We start from the raw sequence: 14,898 nt of genomic DNA, 5'->3' as shown, positions 1-14,898 counted from the left end.
TGCTCTGATACCTCTTTTTATTTCTACTGAAATACAGTCTAGCGTATGGCCAAGGAAGCTTTAGGAATCGCCTGAAAGATACCCAGCAGCACGTGAAGCTGAGCCAATGCAACAAGAGAAGGAGAGGAAAGGGCAGGGTATTTAGCAGCTGTATTTTAGGAGAGAGCGAAAAGCACGAATGCATCACAAAACTAAAACGGCGACGGAGCAAACCAAGGTGCCACCAAACTGCAACACCTCATTGCATGACAACACTAAGGGACTAACCTAAATTCCACGAGGTCTAGGGTGCCCAGAGCCTTCATAGCTTTGGACAGTTCCTAAAATACCAATTGCCTGGAACTAACTAGTAACTGCAAAGAGGGCACTGTAAAATAAAGAAACAGGAGTTAAATGTGATGAATTTCCTTATTTGGGAATGGCCTTGCTGGCAGCAGAAACCTGAGTGCTTGTTGGCTTGCAGATCCAGCAGTTGACACTTAAAAGATGTTTTTCTCCCCGTGAGACACAGTGGATGCAGGGATGATTCTAAGCTCAGACTGTGCCTCACTTCAGGCAGGTGTCGCTGACCTGGATGCACCAAACCTGTGTTAGCATTACGAGGTGCCAGAGCCGGTCTGCCCTGTCTTGTCAAGAACAGATCTGAACTGTGAACTGTAGACCTGCGTGGATCCTGACGTCCAAACCGGTGGGAATTCTGCGCTCCACTGAGATGCACAATTTGGATTGTTACACGGTTCTAAATCCAACCTGTCTCAGACGCTGTCAGAATCTGTCTTAGAGGGAACAAGCTTGTGCTATATTAAAATGAGAGAGATTGGTGCTTGGGCTGCTCACAATAATGCAGGGCATGGGTAACTATCCCAGTGCTATGCCAATAGCATACAAACAGCAAAATCATCCAAGTGCATCACCGTGTCAGAGTTGGCAAGGCAGCAGGAAAAAATCCTACAAACATGCCATGGAAAATCATACCCCCATCACCCCTGTGCCTGGCAAGGCAAGGCACAGAGAGCAGGCAGATAAAACGGAGCAGCAGCACAGCTGGAGAACAGCTGGACCTGAGAGATGCAGGAGGTGTTGGGAATACGCCCAGCACTTCTGCCCATCTGTCCACAGGGAGGGGAGGGGGCTTCCAAAGCCAAAAAGGGGAAATGTCAGAATCACAGAATCATAGAATGGTTTGGGTTGGAAGGGACCTTTAAGATCATCTAGTTCCAACCCCCTGCTATAGGCAGGGATAACTCCCTCTAGAGCAGGTTGCTCACAGCCCCATCCAGTCTGGCCTTGAAAAATGAATGGGTCAGGTTTTGTTGTCCTATAGATCTCCAGGATATTTGCACCCAGACAAATGCAGAGCAGAGGCAGGAGGATGGGGTCCAAAGTGGCCCAACTAGGAGTTAATGGAAGGAGGAAGCCTCAGCAAGATTTGTGTTGTTCTGGGATGGGCTCTATGGGCTGGCCAAAGTCTCGGAGGGACCACCAAAAATGTCACTTAAACTCAGAGTTCCCAGAAACAGTGGGAGGGATGTAGACAGATTCACAACCAGCAAAAGAAATCTGAAAATTCGGCTTCACATGCCCCAGGCAATGGGCTGCTTAAGTGCGTGGAAGAGCGGTCATCACACGCAGGAGGAGACAAGGACCAGGCGAAACAGAGGCCAGTGCTTCATCATCTCCCCGTTAAAAAAAAAAAGAAGAAAAAAAATTGTGACAGGGTTGTGCTGAGCAAGACACAGACCTGCTGAATTCACTTCTGTGCCTAGGAGAGCCCCGTGTTCCTGATGAATAATGCTCAGTGAGAAGCTAGAAGGAATGCCTTCTCTTTCCAGCCATGTCTAGAGTAATTGCCTCGGGCTCTGTGAGGGCTGGCTGCTCAGTGGTTAACTCGGCCTCTTTGGCATGCAACTAAAATTAAACCTGCAGAAGTCATCAGGACATGACAGTGATTAAAACCCCGTGCTCAGGGGAGAGGCTCCGGTGGATCCTCCCCGATACAGATATCTGCAGGCTGTTGACTTAGAGACATACCTAAGGGCAGCTGACCCTGAAACGACGACACAAACTATTTCCAAATGCACAAGAAGTCTATTTAAAACCTGCCCTCTAATACAAATAGCTCTTTTTATTTGCAGGTAGCCCTCAGCTCTGGGCAGTGTGCCACGCTCTCAGGAATTGCAGCACCTCGGGCAGTTATGGAGCTTTACCTCCAGCTCACACTAAACAGACTGCATCCCTCTCGGTTATTTGGATGCCAGAATTCTGATTCCCTGCAGAAGAATAGGTTTGCTCACCCCTGACACACAGCAGCCTCTGGAGCGTAATGCAGCAGTTGGTTTTAAAGCAGCTTCCAGAAAAGCAGCTAACAGACACTACCTGGGGTAACATGAATACGGTGACTGTAATGCCATCGCCCAGATTAATGCTTGGCAAAGCCACCAGTGACATTAGGGCAGCACGAAGAACCATGAGACCTTTTGTCAGCACAAGCTGTTAATGTCACTTGGTCCTTCTACCCAAACGCTGTCACCTGCTGCACTAAAATGTCTTCTAGCTCCATTTCAGGAGATGGACACCAAATGTAGCAGTGGCAGCTAAGCGAACAGTGAATTGTTTCCCAGGACTGACCGAGTTCTCATTTTGTGTCCTGTCTAAGCATAAAGAAAGAGCCCAGAGTTTTGTGAGCCTCTCACATAAGCAGTGCCTGGCGCAGGGGCAGAACCATAGGGATGTTGTCTCCAAGAAGCATGGACTGAAGGAAGCCCTGGTTTTGTGCTGCTGCTCTTCCTCCCTGCCACTGCACCATGCTGGGTAAGAGCAGCTCCAGGAAACGCAGATCCCCATTTCTCCTCTGGAAAGAGCTTTGCCATGAAGATCTAGGTTTGCAGTGCTATTCTAGAAATGGCTGGGATGAGTGACTGCTGCAACGTAGATGGAGAGACTTGTAGGCGACAAAGTTGCTGATGACAGAAGACAGCAAATATCAGCTACTTCGGGCTCTATCTATTTGAAAGTGATGCTCGCATCTTGTCCTTGCTAGACAACTAACTCTTCACAACATGTTCACCTTTCCTTAAGCCCACACCTACCAACCCTGATCCTAGCAGTGCCCTAAGGCTGCAGAGCACCTGCTGTTATAGCATGGGAGTATTCTGGCAGAAAGCTGCTGAACACTACAGTGCTTGTCCTTGAGGAGCCAAGACAGCAGGCAGGAAAGCAATTTTTTTTTTTTTACATTGGAAATACAGAATTATAGAATCATTTGAGTTGGAAGGGACCCTTAAAGGCCACCTGGTCCCACTCCCTGCAATGCACAGGGACACCCACAGCTTGAGAATCAGCTCAGAGCCCTGTCCCTTGACTCTGGGTGTCTGCAGGGATGGGGGCATCACCTGCCTCTCTGGGCAACCAGTGCCTCACCACCCTTATGGTAAAAAGCTTTTTTTCTTACATCCAGTCTAAACCTCCCCTCTTTTAGTTGGAAACCATTTCCCCTTGTCCAGTCACAACAGACCCTGCTGAAGAGTCTGACAGGTTGGTAGCTCCCTTCCACCTAACCCGAGCCACAACCCTAACAGGATCCTACGCCACGTCTGTGGAGTGCTCTCTGCTATCAGCAGGGTTAGATTTCCCTTTGCAGAGCTTACTGAGCTTCAGAACATTTTGTTCACAGCCACTGCAAAGACTCGCACATTTCAAAGTCTTTATCGGGTGGAACACACCTGATGTCTACAGTACTGGGAAGACACAAAGAGCTGCGCCTTCCACCTCAAGACAACTGAGATGCTTGGCTGAAATCCAGCGGGGAGCTAATAACCGTGAGTTAGCCTCTGAGACCTCAAAATTTAATCCCTAAGGTAAAGCGTGAAAGGTAAGAAATACACAATTTACAGTCAGCGTCAAGTTGAAGACTGAGACTTTTATCCTTCCAATTTGGAAGGAATTTATTTTTTTAAGAGGTAAGAAGGAACAGTGGCTCTACAGAGCTTTACCAGCCTGGGGCAGCACTCTGCCAGTCACTGGCACCATCGCTCGTCTATGCCAAGATATCATCAACACTGTTTGTTCTGACCCACCAGGACTGTGCGGGACAAAATGTCCTTTGTCTTTAAAGCCTGTAAGTGAGGGACTACATCCTCCAGAAACACAATCTCTTCTGGAGCTCAGGCAGGCCTGGAACCGTTATACAACAGAGTTTACTGACAAGAATTACTCCACAGAAATAAAACCATCCAATGAAGCAAAAAGAAACCTTAGAAAATGCAATTAAAAAAAAAATAGTCATGAGAACAGTATCAAGGACACAAAACGTGGTTAAGCAAGCAGCTGAGCAGCTTGGAAATTAACCCTGCTGTGGGCAGGAGGCTGGACTGCATGACCTCCAAAGATCCCTTCCAAACTAAACCTTTCTATAGCTCTGTATTTAAAAACTCCAAACAGTGCTTTTCAATTCTTTAAGTCATCAGAAAACCAAGCGCTCATCCTGAAGAGATTTCCATTCCCAAATCCCAGCAGAAGGAGCTTGTCCAGTCGTTATGCAGCACAGACCAAGCAGACTGGTGCCCACCACAAAGTCAGCGTTGGCCAGCAGTCACCTCCTCCCTGGGATCTGAATTCTCAATACCTCTGGAATAGGAAACACTCTGGAACGTGCCTTTCCATCAGCTCTTGCACCAGTGTCCTCTTTGCACACTTCACAAACCTAGCTTCACATCTGCATGTAGAAGTTCCCCTGGGCATGTACACATGTCCTCAGCCTTACAGGCTGAACTTTATCAGCAGCTTGGGAAATATATCTACTGTTGGAGCATGCTTTTATTACTGCCACAAATGTTTTGCTCAAAACTTGGCTCTGGTGGATGCCAATCAACTAAACGCAGAGGCTCTATCTGCAGGGATATTTATTCTCACCTCTTTCCTTATTTACACTGCATTTATTATTACTTTACCCCATACCCAGAAGCCAAGCTGACGCTGTTGATGTTCTCACCAATACTCCAAAAAGAATCTGAATGAAGGCATCATTAACATACAAAGCACCAGGTTTTCAGAGAAGCAGTTAATTAAGTGCAACCATTTGATTTCAGTCACGCTGATTTGACAGAAATGATAAACTTAGGGCCAAATTATATCTCAGATCCTGGAAAAAGCAGCCAAGGGAAGACTCTGGCCCTGCTACACTCCAGCCCTGACAGTCACAAATTGAATTCCTCAGTGACAGCTGTGCTGAACTCTCCATCAGAGGGAACAAGGTATGGGCCACACAGTGTAAATATCTGGCAAACAGACCACTCTGCTGCAGTCAGTAACAGTGTTTTCAATGCAGCTCTACACCAGAGTAACAGACTAGGGTCCCAGCTCCAAATTACCCTGTGAATACCCTCCCTTCACAGGCAAGGTCTGCTATACTGTGGCAATGAGAATTTACCTCCATCCTTTAAAACAGCTTCTACTTCACTGTTGGATGGGTAAAATAATGGAAGTGGAGGAGGAGCAACCAATTTAATTGCCCCAGAAAGAGGGAGTAATTCCAAGCCCTCAGATGTGGCTTTAAGTACCAGCCAGGCTGGAACTGAGCCAGTCTGGTCCCTCTGCAGTCCTAGTGGTTGGACTGGATGACATCTTTGGGTCCCCCTCCAATCTTGAATTCCTGTGCTTTCAGACTGGCTACCAAAAAAGAATGGGAATTTCTACACCCGCACCAATGCAGACTAATATTATAGCAAACACTATGCATTCCTGCAGTCTTTGCACTTGAGGCTGGGAGCTCAATTGCAACTTGCAGCCACATGGCATAAGCCTAAGGTAAGAGTCATTCTCCCCACGCTTTTACAAGAGAGATGAACAGTTATTTCCATACAGAGCTTTACAGGAGGATAAAACCTTCTGCAAACATTCTTTCTCCAGCACGATCACCACTCAGCTATGCCAACTTACTCCTCAGAGTTACAGGCAAGAGCCTGCAACCTTCTGTAATTCCTATCCCACGCAAAAGAGCAGGGAAGGCTCCAGAAGTGCTCATCCTCCCAGCTGTGATCCAGCAGGAGGAGGAAAAGACAATTTTCATGCTGCAAATCAGCACAGGGAGCAAGCCATCTCCTCAGCCTGAAGCATCTTTTATTCTCTACAGCTTTTAGTTGTTTTGATTGCACCTTACACTACCATTCTGTCAGGACAGATTAATGGTCAGTGGAAACCTGATCCAGGCAAGAACACACAATATAAGCAAATTATTGACCTTTTCAACTCAGTGAAAAAAAAAACCTCTAATGATCAATTATACATTCATTCAAGCACATGTCACTCATCTGTTATCCTTTAAAAAAATTATTTATGAATGAGATTCTCTGCAGCACGACCTTCGTTCTGTCTTCCAACACCAGGGGTCAAACTGAGAAGTGCAGTGATTTCAGTCCACAGAAATCAGGCTGCTTAAAGTGATACTGCCACGACAAAGCCTACCTGAATTTTTTGATTGGAGACTGCTTCTCCTGTGCAGTTGCAAGGTGCCCAGAATAATAAATGGGAAATACCATAATGTTCCAGTTTGTTGAGAACCAAGTCATGAAAAAAGGACAGTCAAATGTCTCATAGGTGATTTTGACAAACTGCGTTGTCCCGACCCAGGAGGAAGAGACGGACAAAATGATCAGAAATCTCCAAATAAGCTTAAGAAATGTGGATGTGCAAGACTGGCATCGTGTCTGTCCCTCGGCTTCCTGGCTGCTGCTCTCCGTGTGCGTTTGTGTTCCTTCTTCTCCTGGATAAAAACAATACAGAAAAAGAGAAGAGTTGCACGCATCATTAACGCGTTCAAATCAATTCTTAGCAAAATCTCTCTTTGTGATCCAGCCACAGACCATTCCCTGCTCTTTAATTCCTGCCATGTCCCACAAACGCCAAAATCCCACTCAGAAATACTTCAATAATACTATCTTCAAGAGAATAGGAACAAAAGATAAACACAACAGAAGCCCGAGGTAACAGCATTCTGGTTAAGCTGTTTGTTTTATCAGCCCTTCTTTCCTTCTGTCAGCCAAACCTCCAGAACACAGCTACATCTCTTGGAACTGTCTACACTATAAAGTCAATTACTCTCCATATTTGTAGCATAAAAGCTATCTGAGCCTATACATCTGGAGCCAGAAACAAGCTCTTATTATTGAAGATTTTAACTCAAAAATCACTGTTTTATTTGAGAGGTGAGAAAGAAACAGTCTGGTGGTTCGATATTCCAAAGCAGAGACATGGATTTTTTCAGTCAAGTTTGTGTATTTACACTTTTGAAGTTAAAAAAGGAAACCAAACAAAACTGAAGCTTGGCATGCCTGGAAATAAACCTCTAAAGATAAGCAAGAAGGAATCAGAAAGTTGTCATGTTCCATTTGTGTACGGTACTTTTCAGACCTAATCTTCTGCTCACTGGAACTAGGACTGCAGAGCACTGCATCTCACTGACTGATGACTGGCTCTCCGGATTTACCGATCAGAGACAGCCCACGAACCTGATTTTGATTTCACAGATCCCAGCCAAAAACAATGGATCCGACTGTAGCAGCAACTCTCTGGCTTTATTTAGGCCCATGAGCTCACACGGCATCAGTGAGCTCCGGCATCTACCATGTTAGATCACATCAGTTTGATACAAGGAACAGGAGTTCCTTCTGAAAACCATGACCTGCAGCTATTCTCAACTATTACTAGCTGCATCAACGCAATGTGATACGGTGTAAGAAACTACAAAGCTGCTGATGCTAAGAGGAGCTACAGATTGAATGCAGTGAGTGCACCCACACACTCTTCTATGCTCAACATAAACTCAGTTTTGACTTTCCTTCTATACTACTGGTTCTGCTACAGCCATACAGAAATGTAAAAGTGAAGTTCCAAGCTATTAAATTAGACCAACGTTACATTCTGAAACTGATTCATCGTAACAGAGTAAATTTGCAGTCAAGAATTTTCCTAATTGGGACATGAAGCTTTTTGTAATTGCCAACGTCGGGTGCATTTTTTTTCCCCTAAAAATAACAAGTATTTAGCTGCTCCATTGTTTAGTGGTGAATCAAGAATTTAAATAAAATTACAGGTTCATTTAAAACATGCAGAAGATAATCAGGCATAACTCTGAATAGAAAAGCATCATTGTAGCATTATCGTCAGCTATTGAGAGAATGTAGGTGTATTTATAGCACTAATAATGACTGCTATCTTCTATTAAAAAGTAAATTACAGTTTATTTGCAAGTTAGAACGGTTTACAAAGAATATATTTCATAACATCCTCTTACAGGTTCTCCTGCTAAGCAGAACTACCACGCAATTAGTCCTTCTTCAGCTAACAGTTAAAGCAATCACACAATGATGGAACGCTAACGCACCTTTATCCACACATTACATTTTCCAATTACCAAATAACACTGTAATTGCCATTACTATGCATGACATTATCGTTAGCATTTGACTTGGTTGTTACAGGACTGAATGTTGGGAAAAGGCACAGAAATATACACTTTTTACGAGTCTTAGCTCGATTTAAAAGACCTATGTGAGATTTAGCCTAATTAAACGTACAGCGGGGAGTTTTTGTAAGCACTTAATTGACAGGATTCACCCCGTGTAACGTAGTTAGCAATTGTTTTTCAGGCTAAAAGTGTTGTCTAGGCTCCCTCTATACTTGGTGATAATGGACAGACACGTTGAGAAGGTGGCTGATCTCATCCTCATGTACCTAAGGGAGGTGGGATGTATGACCCAATGGAGGCCCTTATCTCCCCCTAGACTAGATATCTACATTTAAAGTGAAAGCCCCAGGCAAAGTGGCACAGTAGCTTGACAATTGCTTTTGAAATCCACGAGATGTGCATACCTAAAACTTGGTCAAAGATCCACAGGGGAGAGATAAGAAATATTTTTGAAAGAATCCCAGGGCTTGAACTCAAAGAGGGTAGGGACATATGGAAAGCAGACACACAACTCACACTAAAAAGCCTGGAGAACTTCCAAGTCATGAGGTTGGGTCTGAATTGAGCCAGAAATTAGAATTTGAGTCCAGATACTGAATGATATGCTAACGAGAAGAAAATAAATTCATGACCCAAAGTGGTGGGCAGATAGCATTTTACAGTTAGCAAGGTTGTATAAATCCTTGGTGACTTACTTCAGTTTGAAACAGAACAACTGACTTAACCTGTCAAGAGCATGGAAACAATCTGAGAGAAGACAGGGAAAGGATGCAGATGACACCACAGGTGACACATGCAGATGATGCTGGTCAATGGCAAACTGTGTTGAAAGTCAACGAGCAGAAATATCCCTGCACAGTCTGTCTGTCAGTAACGTAACTTCTGCATGTGATGTCTCCATGACAAGAGGAAAAATCTTTTGCTTTTGTTTTCAAAAGAACGAGATCAAGAAAATGAGAACCTACCGCTTTTCTTCTGAACTCTTAACTATTTCTTAACTACATCCTAGAAAATATTCTTTATAGTTGCTCACCTACTGTCAGGTCAGACATACTTGGACCTCACTGATGAGGAAGGGAAGATCTGGATAAAAAGAGAACTATAAAAATTGCAAAATAAACACTTGGATGAGTATGATGTCGTGGTACTTTTCCTTTCTCAATTGGACTAAAAGTCCTTTCTTAACAAAAGACATATTTTGATTTGGATGTATGTACCCTTGTGCAAGCAAATATGGAGTTACTCAGCCTGATATCTGCAAAAAATGAGAGCAGATGATTGGTTTTCTGGTATCATGGGTATGATCTTTACTGCAAGATGCTGTATCACCCACTCCTTGCTGCAGTCATCACCTTTAATGTCTTTCTGAGGGCATCCATCAAAAGAGTACTCCCAGAGTACAAGATTCCTCTATTTTCCATCCAACTCAAGGCAGAAAACGGCTGACTCTTGCTGCCATCAGTGATGAAGTGACAAGATAAAGGTTCATCTCCCACAGTTCCACCGTGCAAGTTAGATGCAACCTGCTCTTCCACCCCTTTTTTCTTACAGTATCTACGTGTACTGTTTTCCAAAGTATATGGGACAGTTCAATTATTTAACTGCTCTTTCGTCAACAGTACAATTCAGCACACTCAAAGGTCTCTGGCTGCGTACTGTAACTGCTCCCATACCACCCCTGTTGATGATGGATAGACACCATGGTGAAGAAGCCAGCATTCACCATACCTATGGGTTCATTTGAGCTAAACTTCTGCAGTAAGGAGTGTGACACATTCCTGACGGACGCCCTGATGTGCAGCTGCTCGATGATCTGAACTGTGATGGTCTTTCCTAGATATCCTTCCACCTGTCGCTCCTTCTCTTTCTCTTCATCAGACTGTCCGTGGCATGAGCTGAGATTGTCATTGTCTTTGAGAAGGTAAATGGCTGGCTTTTAAGGGTCCTGGTCTTTGGCTAGGCTGAAGCTGAGGAAACACAACCACCTTGTAAGACTAACTGGTGCGCTAATGTTAATCATCCTTTCAACATCTTCCGTGCCAACAGGATTCTCGGACAACATGTTCTATGTTCCTACCGAGGCCCAGAACTTCCTCTCCCATCCTTGCTTCCTTCTTGCCTAACCCCAGCCTGCGCACAGGTACAGGAAGGACTTTCACAAGGCCATGCAGTTTGCAGCACCGAAACCCAGCGTCAGCACGTTCGGACTCTGCACCATCTTTCAGCAAACCAGACGGGAGAGGCCTCTCGCAGGCATCCTGCGACACCGGCAATGCGGCCGTTATGCCTACCTGATCTGCTCTGCCTCTCGACTCTGCTGTGCCGACAGATTCCCGAGGGACTTCGATTCTGCAGCTCAAGAATGGGAGCAGCAGAATCTTCAGCCACAGATAGAGGGGAGAGCTGCCTAGTCATGCCTCTGTGTCTGCTGGGGCAGTTGCCTCCTGGCTTGCATTGGATGACAGATGATCGTGAGGCACCTGAGAAGAAAGAGTTCGCATCAGTTTGGCTGTAAACTCCCTGGAGGAAAGCGGGGCTTTCAAACACTGTCAGCAAAATGCACATAAACGAGTCAGTGGAAGAAAAGAAGCACACTGCAAAAATCAAGGTTTCAGCTGCGGTCAGAATAAAGTAAATAAGTAAATAAATACTTAACTCTCTCCCCCCTTTAGACAAATGCTGCTGTATGAAAACCAGTCTTTCCCTGAAGAAATGAGAGCCCTATATTGTAGCATATTCTCAGCCATGCAGCTTCATCCACAGGGTGTGAACAGTCAAAGGAATTTGTACTCACGTGGGCCCCTCCTGAGCACTGACACTGACTCAGGCAAAAAGAGAGGTCACCATTCCCCATGGGACAGAATGAAGGGCTGAGGAACGACTGGGGTTGGTGCTGAGAGCCTCTCAAGGGGAGGGCTTCCTCTTCCATCCTTCAGAACCACACTTGAGACTCTTGCATCGGATGAAGCCTTGGTCACTGATGGGTCTTTAGGTCGTAGGCTTTTGCTAACTCACAGAAGAGGTCAGTTTGAAGACTTAAGGTGCACCGCATCAGAATCTCCACATCTTCATGGAAGTTGCTTTTTCTTCTGCTGCGAGATGCAGCCACCCCCAAGACACTGCGTGTCGCAGGGAGAATTTACAAAGGCACAAAGCAGTGGATGAGCCCCAGGTGCCAGAAACACCAGCAGCACCAGATGAGAAGTTTGCCGGTGAGAAGGACGCAGCATTTTACAAATAAGTGCTTGAAGGCTTGGACTGAGAACCAGCAAGTAACGGAACAGAGAACAGTGCTGGAATCTGGCAGGGTGAGCCTGGCCATCTGGTACATACTCCCAAACTTACTGAAGGCATCTGTTGAAGGGGTCAGCACGTGAGCAGCACATCAGAGTCTTCTTCTGAGTCACAAAGCCAAGATGACAAGCCGTTTTTGATAAGCACGTGTGTTCATGGTCTGTTGAGATCACCCACCTTTTCTTTTGAAGCTGCAACTTCAGTAGGTGACCACTTCACCCAGACTGACAGAAGTCACGTATACTCAGAGCAGCCACTGACTTTGCCAAGACTTGGAGGCTTTAATACGACAAACATTTACCTCACTTTGAAAAGCATAGAAAAACTGCCATAAAACCCACGTGTAAGGTGCCAAGTATGCAACAAATACAGCAACGACCCCTTGGAAGGCAATGTTCTTTGTTACAACACGAGCCACTTCAGTGCACTTGGAGCAAGTAACTCCACACCAAATGACAACATGAAAGCATTTCCTAAAGCTGGGATTGTAGTCAGGATACCAGATGAATCAAGTCAACACTCTTTTGCTAGAGGAGGCTACGGTTCATAGAACCACACATGAACTTTGAGCTGTGTTTGATTCACCTGCTCTAACTACAAAGACCACAAAGGAGATGGATAGAATACAGTCTATGATAGTGTAAGCACTGAAGCTGACTTTCAAGGACGAACATCTGTATGGTGTCTAGGCACTACACTGTTTCTCCTCTTTTTTTGGTGAGCATCAATCTCGACAGAGCTTTTTAGAGCCTACAAGGTATTTTCAAACCTTTAAAAAGCTTTTCATCTTCATACGTTTACTTTTTAATGGAGAAAATATTGATCTAATAGCCACACAACTCTTCCCATGACCTTGTTCTACTCATTTCACAAGTCCAAGCCTTGCTCTTCCCACTTGTCACCCCACAAGAAGCAGCATAACGCCTTTATTTGACAACTGAAAGTTACTTCCCATCTCCGCGCGGTTAAGACCATCAGCACTTTCTGGCCTAAATATCCAAAAAGGCACTTCCAAATCTTCCAGTCCTTAACTTTAGGGAGCTTTATTTTCAGGAAGCATTCACTGACTGCCTGTCCTCCACCACCAAGGTGCATCGACCCAAATCACTGCTCACTTTGATACGCATCATTTAAAGAGATTTCGTGACGTTAAAAGACACATGCTGCATCTCCGTTCACGTAATTTAGAGCAAGCTGAAGATTCACATTATACTCAGCAGAAGTCTAGCAGATGATCTGCAGCCAAAATTTCAAGGATGCCTATTTTTCTCATATGCAAATGGAGCTCTGAGTTATTTATATCTGGTACAATAAAGGAACATCAATCTTTTCCCGTACATTGAGAAACTCAGCAGCTGAGACCAAAACTGCAATTCAGGAGATTGCATTTAATCGAAAGTCACTGCTTGAGTTAGTGAGATCTCCTTTTGTATTTGAAAGCAATCAGATAGCACGGCGATTTATCAAAATTTCCTCGTTACAGCTAGAAAGCTTGGGCCATCTAATGCTACTGAATCTGACCGTATTTTAAGGAGACACTTTGACAGGGAAGGTGAAGAGATATATGCTGGGCTAATTTATCCAACCTCAGCATCAGCAGCAAGGACAACAAATCACCACTTACACAGCACTCCAGCAAAACCTTGCACGTGTGCCTCTGACCCCACGTTAGAGGAAAGGAAAACTGAATGTTGTGTAATTGCCACTCTCTGACAAACACAACAATTAATGGCCTCAAGAAGGGATCCACTGAGTGGCTGATATAAGGAAGAACAACTACCCTCAGTAGAAATATTCACGCTGGGTCAGACTAGTTACTCCACTATTTATCTGATCTTTTTTTACTGAAAGAGATTGGTAAAAACCTAGCAAACAAGAAGAAATCTTGTCAGAGTGCTGGATCTTGCAGCTAGAAGTGTTCCTTGACTGCTTGGAGCTTATAATTGAGTGTCAAAGTAACAGTCAGCCCATACACTTGACAAAGGAGGGGATGGAAAACAGGAAAGGGCCACACAAGATTGTAACAAGCACTTAATGAATCAAATCCATCTGGGTGACTTTTCATTACTGGATAAAAGCTACCCCCTGCTCTACCCCATTTTTTAAGATTATTATTTTTATTCTACTTCACTTAAGACTTTTCTTCCCTGCCCTAGAAATGCAGACACTTCATAGTTTAGGAAGTAAAGCAGACCAAAGGAAGACCAGCAAGGAAAACCCATGGCTTTTGCATGCTTCTATCAGAGTCTGTCCATGTCTTGTGTTCATTACTATATACTTATTCCTGTGTAGATCAATTTAGCAAGGTAATTATGCTTGTGACTAACCTAAACATAAGCAGATATCACTGAAGTCCGTGCCTTTTCACACTCTTGAACACTGCTCTGAGCTCAGGCTGCTGGAGGTGAGCCACCAGGAGCTGCTGTGGATGTCTTGGCTCCAACCAGGAGCCAGCAGCACGTGCCTTGTGTCCCAAGTGCCACTTTCACCACCCATCTATAACCTGCATGAGATGCAAGACTTGCGGCTTTCCATTTACATGCAGACTTCCACGCGCAGTTCACACAGTGAGAATATTTGCCCCTCTGCGGCTTCAGGCTGGACAAATCACTGTTATTATGCAGGGGGCTAGGAGAGAAGGGATTTTGCTTTGAGATTCAAGAACAATGATTTTCAGATTATTTTTGTGTATGCAGAACATATTTATCGAGTGACAAGAGTGCTCAGAATACCAAAAAAGATGCCATTCTGCAGTGAACACCTTTTCATCTTTTACGGTCTCAACGTTCCTGCTAAAAATGAACGGAATGGACTAGCAGTAAAATAATGAATTCATTATAAAAATGTAGCCCTGGGAGTAACTTTAATGGCCTCATCGTCAGAGAAGTGATTTTTTTTTTCTTTTCTCTCCTAAACAACTGCCCCAATGGAAATGAAAAACCTCTCAAACAGAAAATTGAATTCCTTTTCATAACCTCTGCGTGTCCACGTTACAAAGCGTTTGCTAATTTGGAGACAGCAACATCTGCCTTGCTGGTGTGTGCCAAATCATGTGCTTTGTTGGTTTGCCGTTGTTTTTTTTTTTTGATTACACAACTAAATTGATGGCTAAATAGGTGACATGCGTGTAAGCTGGAAAG

At 44.5% G+C, this 14,898-nt stretch overlaps 1 protein-coding gene across 7 annotated transcripts in view; it reads right to left on the bottom strand.

Moving 5' to 3' along the window:
- SLC35F4 (solute carrier family 35 member F4) overlaps window positions 1-14,898 on the bottom strand; it is a 106,042-nt gene that overhangs the window by 9,822 nt on the left and 81,322 nt on the right. For 3 of the 7 annotated variants that reach the window (XM_021400906.1, XM_021400903.1, XM_021400905.1), the window contains exons 2-3: window positions 10,756-10,944; window positions 6,463-6,760 (exon numbers count right to left, since the gene is read on the bottom strand). In XM_021400906.1, the coding sequence (XP_021256581.1) occupies window positions 6,463-6,760; window positions 10,756-10,944 (487 nt within the window). Of the gene's footprint in view, window positions 1-6,462; window positions 6,761-10,755; window positions 10,945-11,258; window positions 14,861-14,898 lie in introns of those variants that run through there. The other 4 variants (XM_021400908.1, XM_021400910.1, XM_021400909.1 and 1 more) reach the window with 2 other exon arrangements.

This window comes from Numida meleagris, chromosome 6 (genome assembly GCF_002078875.1).
Source record: "Numida meleagris isolate 19003 breed g44 Domestic line chromosome 6, NumMel1.0, whole genome shotgun sequence".
In the NCBI taxonomy this organism is placed as follows: domain Eukaryota; kingdom Metazoa; phylum Chordata; class Aves; order Galliformes; family Numididae; genus Numida; species Numida meleagris.
The sequence above is the reverse complement of the archived record's forward strand: the minus strand, read 5'-3'. Positions and strand labels throughout refer to the sequence as shown.